Raw genomic sequence first — 13,124 nt, 5'->3', positions numbered from 1 at the left:
CACCTGCTTTTGCTTTTTACTTGTTTTCTTCTATATTTTGCTTTATATTACTTTTTTCTTTCTCTCTCCATTGTTATATATATAAATAGGTGTCGAGCTTCCATTTAAATTCCCCCCCCCCCCAAATTAATCCAGTTTCCACCCTTGATCACTTGTATTTTTCTTATGCTGCTTGTTTTTATGATCTTCAAACAAGACGTTTTCTCGCTGAATCCTGTATCGGCTGTGGATATTTAATTGAGTCCATTGGGAACATTATTTATTAAGAAGTCGAGCTAAAAAAGGGGGTTGAGAGATTAGGAGAGCAAAGGATAGGAAAAAAGAATCTAGCACTCATCAAACGGACGGACGGCTGAGTTTCAACCTTCAGCCAGCGGTGACGCTAGTCGATCAGTCGAGCAAACATGAATGAATTCTTGGAAAAGTAGTCCGCGATAACGGAAAATCCGTCGTCCGTATCCTCCATCTATACACGAAATGTCAGTTTTCCGACCAGTATCCAGAAAAGATGTCTCTATAGAGAGGGCAGAGAGTGAAGGATTTACCTGTGCAAAGAAGAGGTCATGCCGCTGAGCATTGCGCTCCTGCGCAGCTCTGATTTCTCCCACCATCCGCTGCTCAACAGCACACTGCGGGCATATCTTCTCGCCCCCGTCATTCAAGCACCTTTGGTGGAACGAGTGGCGGCATAGGAAATGCACTGACGGCAGATCCAGCTGACCTCCACATCCCGAACACTTGGTCACCTGGAACACTCTTGCTTCGCGCCGCAGCTCTTCAATTTCGCGCCGCTTCTTCTCCGTCTCGGCACGGTAGCTCTGGATGAGTTTGGTGTCCTCATCGCAGCGGCGGCGCTCTTCCTCAATCTTACTCCCAAGGAAATCCTTGACCATGCCGACGGTGGCCACGGAGGATTGACTCAGAGCTTGAACAATTTGGAGCGGAGGCAGGAGGTTATGCTTATTGATGTGGGTGAGCACTTGGTGGAGATCGGCGGCATCAAGGGTGGAGGGGGTGGAAGAGAGATAGGAGAGTGCAAGCGGATAGAGCGACGGATCTTTTTGTCTATGGATTGTGTGGGGTATATAGATGTAAAAAAAAATGTTTGGTTGGAATGAAATCCATTTCAAGAGCCCCTACCCATATTTTCGTAGTCCTTCTATAACCAGCTCGGGTTTCTCTCTTTCCATCCAAAACCGTAAGATATCAGCGTACTTCTCCTCGCGCTCAAGTAGGTAGACGACACCGGCATCAAACCGCGCTAAGTGGCACATGATGAGAGCCTGGTTAATATCGTAGTTGACATTGGAATCGACTAGGAGCCGCAGAGCTTTCTCGCGGCGTTCCACGCGCCGAGAACTCGACTGGCGCGGCTCGGATGAGTTGTCAAGGGCTATGCTGGGGTTGGCGGTGTCGTCCATTAGGTAGAGCTCAAGCAAGGTATTCCATACGGCTCGCTTTTCCTTCTCTTCCTGTTCCGCAATGTGGCTTTCGCTCACAGTTTTGTCTACAAGCACTCGCTCCGGTCCCTCATTTCGTGGGGCCTTTTCAACCTCTTCCCACCGTCTCCTCACCGTCTCCTCCAGAAACTTAATCAAGTACTCGGGCTGTTCCACAAACAAACTCATGAATCGGGTTGGTTGGGGTGGGGGCCGGGTATCTAACGTGGATGTTCGAACAGGAGGCGGTGGTGCTGGTGCCGGTGGTGCACCCAGTGAGCCTGAGCTATCTGTTCGCAAAATGCTAGGGCGGTGAGAAAACGGGAGAGAAATTGAAAACGAGTGCGATGTCGGGGGAGATGGGCCATGGGATTGGAATGAGTGATAAGAGGCTGAAGCGGCAGAATGAAGCACTCCAGTGCACAAATCGATGAGTAGGGAGGTAGTTTCTTCAGGCTGGTGCTTCAAGAGAACTTTGCCATATTTTTGAAGATTATGGTCGGCTTCCAAGGATTTGAGTTGGCGAATATACTTGAGAGCTTTATCGTAATCTTTAATGTGTTCAATTTGAATCTGAAGATATCTAGTTGAAGAAAAGATTATAAATGGAGGATTAGAGGCTTTGCGAATTGACACGCCACTTACAAGTCGTGTTGCGTGTATTTTTCAGAAAGATACAGCGCGTGCTCATAGTATCCGGCTTGGCGAAGCACTTTGATCGCGGTCTCAAGATCAAAATTCAACTCGCTACTCGACTAAAATTTACCGAAAATCAATCGAAGGCTCTCACTGAAGATTTCATTAATGTGCATTAGCTTACCTTGATAAACTGATCCAGTTTCGTCACATCTTTAAGTTTTGTATAGCAGTTGAGAAGTAGCGTAGTATGATCCTCGTTGGCAAGTCCTTGTGAATGGAGCTCTTGCAAATAGGAGGTAAGGCTGTAGAGCCTCTGGGCATCCAAGAACTACAAAGCAGCGAATTATGAACAAATCAGCTAGATAAGCAAATTTTTGGCACATACTTTGCGAATAACGTAAGAGGGCTCCAATTTCCCAATGGTTCGGATATACTGCTGCATGGCTCCTTCATAATCTCCTTTGCTATTTGCACAAATCCCTATTAGTTACTCTCCCACAACACAAAGAGAAAAGGGTCACATACCTGTACAAATGGTCACCATATTTCTTGAAAATATCTGCAATGCCTGTGTCATCATACTTCTGGGATCGCGCTAGATTGATGGCAAGTAGGTAGAGGTTCTTTTTCAACAAAATATCCAGCTTAGTGGGTGTGTCTTTCTCTTCTAATGCATAGAGCTGAAACAAAACATGAAGGGTAAGTACATGATCAAGCCTGAGGCATGTAAAACTGGAATTACTTTTCCATCGCAGGTAATCACATAAACATAGCCCCACTCGCACACGACTGCACGGACACCTTGGGGGAACTCATGCGTCAACGCAATGAACTTGTTTTGTGTGTCGAATATCGTTACTGTGGTGGTGTCGTAACTATTTGTGGTGGAAGGAGGCGGGGAAAGTGATAAAGCCTTGCGGGTGGAGGCATCGAGCTTTTGCGCTGAATAAATGGGTGGGGACACAATGATAAGGTAGTTCTTGAAGCAAGTTAGCGACGACTTTGGAGCTGATTAGGTAAAAGTAATTTAGTACGAATACTCTAATTTAATAGAGCGGACGTGTAATATAAACCTTCAAAAGCAAAACATGGGCCACGACCATCTGGCCCGTAAAAGTAAATTGCCTAGCAGAGTTGAGATTAGATCAACAGGATGAAGGGTGATTCCTTCTGTACAGTGATTTACCTCGTCACGACCAATGACCATTTCCTGCGCCATATCTGTCAATACAGCACACCCAAGTCCACATCCATGTTCATCTAATAATTGCTGCAGGCCAAATAAAGTATGGGTGTAAATTTTATATCTCATGATGGCATATTTATCTAGCTAAGTGACATACCAAATGCCCCTTTCCAGAGCTATTATAGGTATATATACGACTGGTTGTAACAATAAATAGGGTAGTCGACTTGTGTTGCTCTCTGTATCCGAGACCTACGAGAAACCCAGTAAGTAGTGATGCCACAAGAAGAGCATTCAATACCCATTACCAGTTACAGGCTCGTTTCCATCATAAATTACTTTTTGCTTTACGGTGCGATCGCGTGAGATATCCCCCCGGATGATTATCACAGAACCATTCGCCATCCCAACTGCCATCTGTGACATGTTTTCTAGAATTGCGAGACAAGATGCCTATGCAAAACCTTTACATTAATTCAGAATAGGTCAAGTGAACAAACAGGAACAATTACGGGATATGGTTTAGAGTCATGCTGTAAACGAATCGTGCGCACGCAAAGCGGTGTATTTTTGCCTTTTTCTTGGCGATCCAAGTCCCATACTTTAACAATTGGATGAGAAGAAACAGCACTCTCCTCCTATCGAGGCAAATGTATCGGGAGGAAAACATTAGTAGACTACCAACAATAAAGATGAAAATAGATGCATACCCCAATGGCAACCAATATATTGCTCTGTTTCATTTGCTTCAGATGAGTGACGCGTCCACCATCAAATGCCTGAAACGACAGTACGCTGAATGTTCGATCGATAATGTGAATGCATCCCGAAGAGTCCGAGACTATGATATGGCCACGGCCACTTGTCGTAGCCGTTATATCTGCTTTCTATATTCAGTATATTAGAGTTAGCATTGGCTGAGCTGTGGCAAAAAAAAAAAATTCAACGGAATGATGGAGATTAGGATTTACTCACCTGAAACACCGGGAACGATTCGGGAGTATCGAACCCATCTGTCACAAGCTCCGTGTCAAAGAAGTTGAATTGTCGCCACTGGGAGAGCGACATGGTGGGAGTATATGTGTCAATGCTTCGCTTGCTATCGCGTAATAGTCGGCCGACTGATAATCCTATTCTCAGGCTGGGGAATTCTAAGCCTCGAAACAGTCACTCCCAATTGCCGTCATCATTTATTTATTAGTGACTAGGAAAATTTCAAGTCACATTTTTTCATTTTGGCACTTTGTAATATATTGCTCTACCACACTATTTAACCCGCCTTCACGTTATGCTGCGGTCGAAGGCATTCGTTAAACGTACCAGAAAGGGTAATGTGGTGAAGGTGGTGAAAGAGCACTATCTGCGAGATGATATCGCGTGTGGTGTTGATGGGTGTACTCTGTGCCCCACTATCGCGGATGGATCTTCGGCTACCCATGTTCTACTTGATAAAGAGCCGCGATCGGTCTCGAAATTTGGATCACACTACATCGTACCAGACACTAATGTATTCATGAACCAGGTATTTATATATGGCCCTCTGCGTTATTCTTTAAAATTTATCATGCATTTTTGGCTGTAGATTGACATCATGGAGCACAAGGCGGTGTGTGATGTTATTGTTCTACAGACAGTACTAGAGGAAGTGCGACATCTTAAGATTGCGATATATAATCGCTTGAGAGCCATTATTTCGGATCCTGAGCGAAGGTTCTTCGTATTCTCAAATGAACATCATAGGTATATATCTAGCTTTATCGAACCACGTGCATGTAAAAGGGCAAGTTTAATAATGTACTTTATTTTCCGATCGTATTAGGGAAACATATATTGAAAAATTGCCGAATGAGTCGCCTAATGACCGAAATGACAGAGGTACGCATAAAATTTATATACCATTTTTCAATATTGTGTTAACATATATCATTATAGCCATCCGCACGGCCACAAAATGGTACTCCGAACATCTCGCGAAACTAGCTAAGGGAGGTCGACCGGTTGCTGCCGTGATGCTTAGTGATGACGTTGCCAATTGTAGCAAAGCCAGAGAGGATCGTGTGCTTGCTTGTTCAGGTAATGTGCGCAAGGATGGTTGATAAATTTTTTCAGTTGGATTGATCTCTTTTCCTTTTTATAGTACGTGACTATGTTGGTATGCTCACTGATTTTCCTGAACTGGCGGATATGGTTGCGGAAGGAGAAAACTCGGTGTCCTCGAACGAGAAGAATTTTTCTTACGATGAGGTTTGTTTGTTAAACATACTATTGAGCACGCAATATTGAGTGACCCGATGTTTGTAAATATAGCATTTGACCCCTTTACAAATCCAATCGGGCATCAAAGCAGGCAGACTTCAGCAAGGAACCCTGAGCATCAGTCTTCACAATTTCTTGGAAGGCTCTATCTATGGTATGGTCGACGGTCAGGAACGGACGATCACCATTCTAGGACGGAAGAACTTGAATCGCGCTATGCAGGGGGACGTGGTTGCTGTCGAATTGTTACCTAAAGAAGAATGGAAGCGGTCACCGTCGACCGTCATGACCGAAGAGGGTAGGAGATCCTGAATAGCTTTCAATGCAAGGCCAACACTAATTGAAGTTTAGACGAAGAAAAGGTTTTAGACGGAGATGAGAGTGAAAAAATTGAGGCTGAAGCAAAAGCAGAAGAAGCTGAATCCACCGATCCTCCCCAACCGACTGGCAAGGTGGTTGGGATTGTTAAGCGTGGCTGGCGGCCATTTTGTGGTTTCATAGACAAGCAATCCATTGCTACGTCAGAAGGCTCCACGCTTGCACACAACGTATTCTTCCGTTCCATCGACCGCCGCATCCCAAAGATTAAAATACGCACTCGCCAGGCACACACGCTTGTTGGACAGCGAATAGTGGTTGCTGTAGATTCGTGGCCGAAGCAGTCCTTGTAAGCTTATTCTCTCTAGTATTTTTACTTGTCGGTGCTTTAATTGTTTCCATATTTCTAAGACACCCCATTGGACACTTTGTAAAAGCCTTGGGCTCGGCTGGTGACAAACAAACGGAGACGGAGGTATTATTGCTTGAGCATGAGGTACCTCACCACGAATTTTCAAAGACGGTTTTGGCCGATCTCCCCATCGAGGGAGATACTTGGGTGGTGCAGGATGAACACTTGAAAAATCGAATTGATCTCAGAGGCTTAGATGTGTGCAGTATCGATCCCCCCGGTGAGTAGAAGCACATAGGTTGATGTGTCGCCCGCATTAATAAATTTATTGGATGTCCTTTATAGGCTGTACTGATATCGACGACGCGTTGCATGTAAGATCGCTCGAGAACGGAAACTATGAAGTTGGAGTTCGTGAGTATACAAAAAAGTGCAATCCGATTCTTGTACCTCGATTCATTTCTCTTCCTGATTTAGATATTGCCGATGTCACTTATTTCGTTAAACCTGGAACCGCGATGGATACCGAGGCCGCCAACAGAGGAACCACAGTATACCTAGTCGATAAGAGAATTGACATGCTTCCTGGACTACTGGGAACGAGTGAGTTAAATACACGTGGAATATAGGTAGCTCGTTATATATAATGGTGTTATTCCAATTTATTGTCTAGACTTGTGCTCACTGCGTTCCGACGTCGATCGCCTGGCTTTCTCTTGTATCTGGGAGCTGAACCCGGAAGCAGAAATTGTAGATGTCAAATTCACAAAAAGTGTTATCAGATCCAGATTCTCCTTCACGTACGACGAGGCACAAAATCGGATTGATGACTTGTAAGTCTCTATTTATGCGTCAGAGTGCTTTCTATTTATTCCCAGAGCTCTAATCCTTCAAAAATTTTATCTTTGCGATTTAAGACGACTCCAAGATGATATTACAAAGGGCTTACGCCACCTTAATAGTTTGGCCAAAAAGCTTCGTGCACGTCGTATGGAACGTGGTGCTCTTACGCTGGCAAGCCCTGAAGTCCGCTTCCAGCTTGAGAATGACTCTCAAGACCCCGTTGATGTTGAGATGAAGGAGCTGAAGGAGACGAATGCTTTGGTAGAAGAATTCATGTTGCTCGCCAACATTTCTGTTGCTCGACGTATCCACGCCAAGTTCCCGGATTCTTCCATGCTTCGCCGTCATCCAAAACCTCCGGACACAAACTTCGAGCCCTTGCAAAAAGCACTTGAGCCGTTCGGAGTTGCCTTGAATGTAGAGACCAGCAAAGCACTTGCCGACTCGCTGGATAAGGCTGTTTTGGAAAACGATCCGTATTTTAACAAATTGTTGCGGATCATGACAACACGGTGCATGATGCAAGCGTTATACTTCAGCTCTGGTACGGTGCCCGAGGTAGACTACTGGCATTATGGTTTGGCTACAGAGATCTATACACACTTCACTTCACCTATTCGTCGTTACTCAGGTGAGTCCTTTTTTAGTATTTAGCAATTGGAATCGATTGACAAACGTTTGTATCTTAATTCTAGATGTCATCGTACATCGACAACTCTCGGCTTGTATCGATGCTGATCTCCAATATGGTGAAGAAATCACCAACAAGGTCAAAATGCAGGAGCTGTGTGATGGTGAGCTCATTGCTTAAGTACCATTCCCGAATAAAATTCATCATCAGTTGAATTTCTTTAGTACTCAATCATCGAAATCGCATGGCTCAACTTGCCGCACGCAGCTCGGTCGAACTCTACACCAACCTGTTCTTCAAGGGCAAGTCTCAGGTTGAAGAGGGATACGTTGTACGGGTCCTTAAGAACGGGTTCATCACTCTGGTACCTAAATACGGCATTGAGGGGATTGTCTATACGAGTGCTCCTGCCTCTGCTGCGGTTGCTGAGAAAGCGTCCGACTCGCCCTTGGTCTATAACCCGCAAACTGGAAGTCTGGATGCGCCACACGGAGAGACCTCCATCCGATTGTTTGCGCGTGTCGAGGTGTGCATATCCGTGGATGAAGATTTGCAGGGAGGTGGTGCTGGGGGTATGCGACAAAAGTTAAAGATGGAGCTGGTGGAGCCTTTTGTGCCCGGGCTAAGTGTCGATAAGAGGAAAGAGACTACGCCTGTAGTGAGCAACGGAATCCAGAATGAAGTCAAAGGAGACGTGAAAGCAGACAAAAAGAGAAGAGCATCAGAGGAGGTGGCGGCTTCCGGAAAAGCAAGTAAAAACTCAAATAAGAAGAAAAAGAACTGATTATTGTAGATTTTCCCGTTTCTATATAATGGCAATAAACCCTCTATTCATCCTCTCCTCTCGACTCGTTAAATTTAAGCTCAGATACTTGAGAGATTCAAATCTGAGAGATATGCTGAATTTAAATTGAAGTATCAGTTGTATCTGTAATGTCAATATCTTTAAAAATTTATTGTTCATAGCAATAATTCCAGAAAGCTATTTTCTCAACTGGTTGCTTTCGTTTTTTTTTAGAAACCCTCTCAAGAAACAAACGACCGCGGGGTTCAAGCGAAAAATCTATTAATCAAGTTTTCCACTATGAAAGGACCAGCAGACCGGAGGAAAATGAGGAACCTATTGATCGAGAAATTTCGATCTTATCTTTTTCCTATGAAAATAATACAATACTTGCACATAGCGGTTCTGAGTAAGATTGAAGAGAAAATTGAAATTCACCAGAAAATGCCCATAAAGAATAATAAGGGGGTGACACAACCGTCCCTGGAACGCATGGAGAGGAAAAGAGGAAAAGGGAAAGAGGTAAAAGAAGAAAAAAGAGGGGACAGGAGGAGTTCGAAAGAAGCAATGGGGCCAAAGTATTGTATTTTCATTCTTATACTCTTAGGGAGTTGGTTTAAGCCTGAAATTCCATCCCACTCTCTTGGCAGTCTCCTGCGAATTCCCTGACTACCATTTCTTTGAAGGGTTATGTACATGGATATGTTTTTTTACGGGAAGTTGTAAATATGGGAGAAATTCCTAGCATAAGATAGAGGTACAAGAGCAACGGTTGATTACCTCAAAGGAAAGAGGTTCATTATGTTAGCGAGAAAATCCTTTTTCTCTTTGAGGCTATTATCAGTTGTTCTCGAACCTCTAGTCAATTTATTAAAGCTTTGGGGGTTCAAGGAGTGGATTAAAAGCCACTAGCAAGTCTAGTTAGATTTTAGGGCTTTAAAGTAGATTCGAAGGTGAGTATTATGGTAAATATCAAGGAAAGTTTTGGGGTATATATTAATATATTAAATCAAGTAAATAGAAAACAACTACATGCGAATGTGAATCTACTACACTAAAAATGAAAGCTCAAGCATGGATAATAGAGTTTTTGGCTCTCAAATAGCACTAAGGATTTAGCTATGAATAGTTTGGCCAATCAAAATTCATAATTCTTATTTGATTCTACCTGATTCTTGTTGGAAACTCTCCATATCAACAGTTGCAGATTCTCCTGGGAATTTGAATCCCCGATTTCTAAATTCTGTATGTCTGATCAGAATTGGAATTTCCAACCTGAACATGTAATGTAGCGTCTACTCTCAGTTGCAGTGAACTTCTTACAGCTTCTCTTCTCAAAGAAAAGAAACGCTACCAAGTAGTAGCCGAATAGTCAGCAACGCATATAGCTACCCTACAAACAACTGCCTGGTTGAAAATACTTTGATTCATTGCGAGAGTGCGTACCTCGTTTATTAACAATTGTCAGTTACCGCCGAGCATTAACCTTGCTAAACTCTCCAGGCCATTGCAGTAGTGATTCCGTATCTTTGCCTGCTTATATGTCATCTATAAAGATTTTGGCGGACATATACAAACGTCTTCATGGGAGGCCGAGCCAAGAGCTTGAAGCATTCTCCGAAGATGAAGGGTGCTATTCACCCGGGCCCATGACCGACGCAGAGGCACGCAAAGTATTGGCATGGTTCCGAGCGCAGCGTGAAGCGAACCTGGACGAGCCAGTGTCTCAGGTGGTCAAGAAACTGCTGGATCCTCATAGCTCGCCGTTCGAGATTGACTTTGACTCCATGTGCTTTGTTGTGGTTGGTGATGATGCCTGGCGGGATACGTGGACTAACAAGGGTATGGGACCTGAATCGGCAGTCAAGTGTTTCAGTGATATGCGGAGACTTCACACTGAGTGTCACGGCAGTGAGTGCACGACCCGGACATCCTTGAAAACATGAAAGACTATTGCCAGCGTAGCTATAGAATGACTGTGCTAAGCGGCAAGGCAGTTAAGGCACCTACATGGGCGCGTGGGATATCACAGTTAAAGCGCCAAGGGTGGCAGATCATGGGTTCTGGATTGCCGGTGCAGGTATGGGGAGCATCACGAGGTGTATTCCAAGGACGTTCCGGACCATGCGGTCACGCTCAGTCGGAGGCACCCTGCACTGGTGGGTGGAGACTGGTTAATCTAAAAGTGCTGTTTGACTCTATCAGAGAACGGAATATAACGTCTCTGCTGGGGTCATACGTTTGGCTGGCGAATAATGAGGTAGATGGGCCCATAATTTCCGACATGCTCTCCGCCTTTGGGTTCAAGGTATATTGTCAAGGACCGGCTGAGTGTGCTCGGTGTGCGGTGGAGCAGGTCCTAATCTTGGGATGTGAGATTGTCGTTGATCCCTGCCGGACTGCAGTTGCTAGTGCGCTCATGCAAACATGTAGTTCACCTGAGGTTTGAATGCCGGGCTGTGCGAGGCTAAAATAATATGATTGTTTACTTGCAGGGGGGCGTGGTTGTTGTCGAGTTGCTTCCTGAAGAATGAACGCGGTCATCGTGTACCGGCATAACCGAAGAAGGTAAAGGTTCCTGGATTGTTTTCTACGCAAGGCCATTGCAATAAACACAGGTAGAGTTCGAATGATACTAGTGTTTATTACACAAAAAATAAAATCGTAATAAGATTCGTAAAAAATTCAATAATTCCGTAAAAATTAAAAGTTCTACAAGTGGATTTTATACACCATTGAAAACCGTTGTTTTAGATAACTTATGGGTAGGATCATCAGAAATGCCTGCTAGTACTTGATTTACAAAGATATAAAAAATAGAGATAATAGATAAGATGCTCATCTTTTTTATACTTTCTCAATTAATGGTGGATTATATGAAGAAAAGATGATTCATTTAAATATATATCCTCTTATATTTGAATCAGGAGTTACACTCCATTCAACCTATTTATCCTATATAATACATTTGCAATATAAACCGTGAGGCGAATTTTTGTATGTGAATTATTTCGATTTTCGCGATTTAACAACTGTTCATAATGTACTGTAGTTTTCCCAAATAACAGTTTGAGGTTCTGAAATTTTGGCTGATTCCTCGATATCTAAATTTCTAGGTCTAACTGGTTTTGAATATCCGACCTGAATATGTGATGAATCGTATGGCGCCTACTCTTGGTTGCAGTGAACTTGCAGCTTCTCTTCTCAATAACTACACTGCCAACTAGCAACCGTACAGTCAGCAACGCATACAACTACCCTACAAACAACTGCGTGGTTGATAATACTCTGATTCATTGCAAAAGTGCGTGCCTCGTCTATTAACTATTATCAGTTCCTGCCAAGCACTAACCATTCTAAACCCTTCAGGCCAGTACAGTAGTGATTCCGTATCTTTGGCTGCCTATATGTCGACTTTGAAGACTATAGCTGATATACTCAAACGTGATTATGCGACGCCGATCCCTGAGCTCGAAGCATACTCCGGAGATAAAGGGTGTCATTCACCCGGACCCATGACCCACGCTGAGGCACGCAAGGTATTGGCATGGTTCCGAGCGCAGGAAGAAGCCAACATGGACGAGCCAGTGTCACCAGAGGTCAAGAAACTGCTGGAGCCTCCCACCTCGCCGTCCGCGATTGACTGTGACTTCATGTGCCTTGTTGTGGTCGGTGATGAAGCCTGGCTGGATACGTGGGTCAACCAGGGCATGGGACCTGAATCGGCAGTTAAAAATTTCATAACTATGCGGCGGTTTCACAGTGAGTGTCGCGGCAGTGAGTGCAGTGATCCGGACACCCGCGAAAACATGAATGACTATCGCCGGCGTAGCCATAGGATGACTGTGTTAAGCGGCCAAGCGGTTAAGGCCCCTGCATGGGCATGTGGGGAGCCACAATTAGAGCGCCAAGGGTGGCAGATCACGGGTGCTGGATTACCGGTGCAGGTATGGGGAGCATCACGAGGCGTACTCCAAGGACGTTCCCGACCATGCGGTCACGCTCAGTCGGAGACACCCTGCACTGGTGGGTGGAGACTGGTTGATCTAGAGGTGCTGTCTGACTCTATCAAAGAGCGAAATTTAAGCGCGCTGCTGGGGTCATACGTTTGGCTGGCGAATGATGAGGTGGACGGGCCGTTGATTTCCGACATGCTCTCTGCCTTTGGGTTCAAGGTGTATTGTCAAGGACTGGCTGAGTGTGCTCGGTGTGCGGTGGAGCAGGCCCTAAGATTGGGGTGTGAGATCGTCGTTGATCCCTGCCGGACTTCAGTTGCTAGTGCACTCATTTAACCTAAGATGAAGCATATGATGAGTTAAGCATAGGCCTATGGGTATTAAGACAGTATTGATTGATTGCTGTGTTAAATCCTGTGTTGCCTTTACGAGAGGATGCTAATCTAGAACACCGTCCGCATTGCATTGAACCTGGGCTAGCAAGTCAGTAACTCAGTCAAGACAATTGTCGAAGGTTTACCCTTATTCTGCACTAATTCATCGGTTCCGCTTGCAATATCAGAACTCAGAACGTTCAAAAGCGATAAGTTCATAAAGAAATAGCTAAAGGAAGTCACAATATTTCTGCAATTGAAGTTGTCAATATGCCCGGGGTGGTCCATAGTCCAGAATGGAATCAGTAACATGGAGAAGTAATGAAGTAAGATTGGGACGCAAGAT

General features: G+C 44.5%; 4 protein-coding genes across 4 annotated transcripts; 3 read left to right on the top strand and 1 right to left on the bottom strand.

The window, feature by feature from the left end:
* Positions 1-382: 382 nt before the first annotated feature.
* Positions 383-4,332, bottom strand: VTP21DRAFT_4125 (uncharacterized protein; the record flags this gene model as incomplete). Its single annotated transcript, XM_069394502.1, has 15 exons — positions 383-466; positions 546-1,065; positions 1,141-2,022; positions 2,085-2,194; positions 2,260-2,406; positions 2,464-2,542; positions 2,604-2,758; positions 2,821-3,086; positions 3,152-3,203; positions 3,265-3,348; positions 3,422-3,516; positions 3,573-3,717; positions 3,777-3,902; positions 3,975-4,151; positions 4,240-4,332. 15 exons carry the CDS (start codon positions 4,330-4,332, stop codon positions 383-385), a joined length of 3,015 nt encoding a protein of 1,004 aa, XP_069255733.1.
* A 220-nt stretch (positions 4,333-4,552) lies between these two features.
* On the top strand, positions 4,553-8,448 carry VTP21DRAFT_4124 (uncharacterized protein; the record flags this gene model as incomplete). Its single annotated transcript, XM_069394501.1, has 14 exons — positions 4,553-4,786; positions 4,847-5,004; positions 5,084-5,139; positions 5,197-5,337; positions 5,402-5,508; positions 5,572-5,818; positions 5,872-6,187; positions 6,250-6,470; positions 6,536-6,604; positions 6,668-6,793; positions 6,864-7,023; positions 7,108-7,664; positions 7,729-7,827; positions 7,889-8,448. The coding sequence occupies 14 exons, from the start codon at positions 4,553-4,555 to the stop codon at positions 8,446-8,448; spliced, it is 3,051 nt and encodes a 1,016-aa protein (XP_069255732.1).
* Positions 8,449-9,695: 1,247 nt separating this feature from the next.
* Positions 9,696-10,394, top strand: VTP21DRAFT_4123 (uncharacterized protein; the record flags this gene model as incomplete). Its single annotated transcript, XM_069394500.1, has 3 exons — positions 9,696-9,736; positions 9,837-9,886; positions 9,952-10,394. The coding sequence occupies 3 exons, from the start codon at positions 9,696-9,698 to the stop codon at positions 10,392-10,394; spliced, it is 534 nt and encodes a 177-aa protein (XP_069255731.1).
* A 26-nt stretch (positions 10,395-10,420) lies between these two features.
* Positions 10,421-12,740, top strand: VTP21DRAFT_4122 (uncharacterized protein; the record flags this gene model as incomplete). Its single annotated transcript, XM_069394499.1, has 3 exons — positions 10,421-10,891; positions 11,644-11,752; positions 11,818-12,740. The coding sequence occupies 3 exons, from the start codon at positions 10,421-10,423 to the stop codon at positions 12,738-12,740; spliced, it is 1,503 nt and encodes a 500-aa protein (XP_069255730.1).
* Between the last annotated feature and the right edge of the window lie 384 nt (positions 12,741-13,124).

The sequence above is a fragment of the Calcarisporiella thermophila genome (genome assembly GCF_041956535.1).
Source record: "Calcarisporiella thermophila strain CBS 279.70 unplaced genomic scaffold VTP21scaffold_2, whole genome shotgun sequence".
Classification (NCBI taxonomy): domain Eukaryota; kingdom Fungi; phylum Calcarisporiellomycota; class Calcarisporiellomycetes; order Calcarisporiellales; family Calcarisporiellaceae; genus Calcarisporiella; species Calcarisporiella thermophila.
This window is presented reverse-complemented; position numbering and strand designations above follow the sequence as displayed.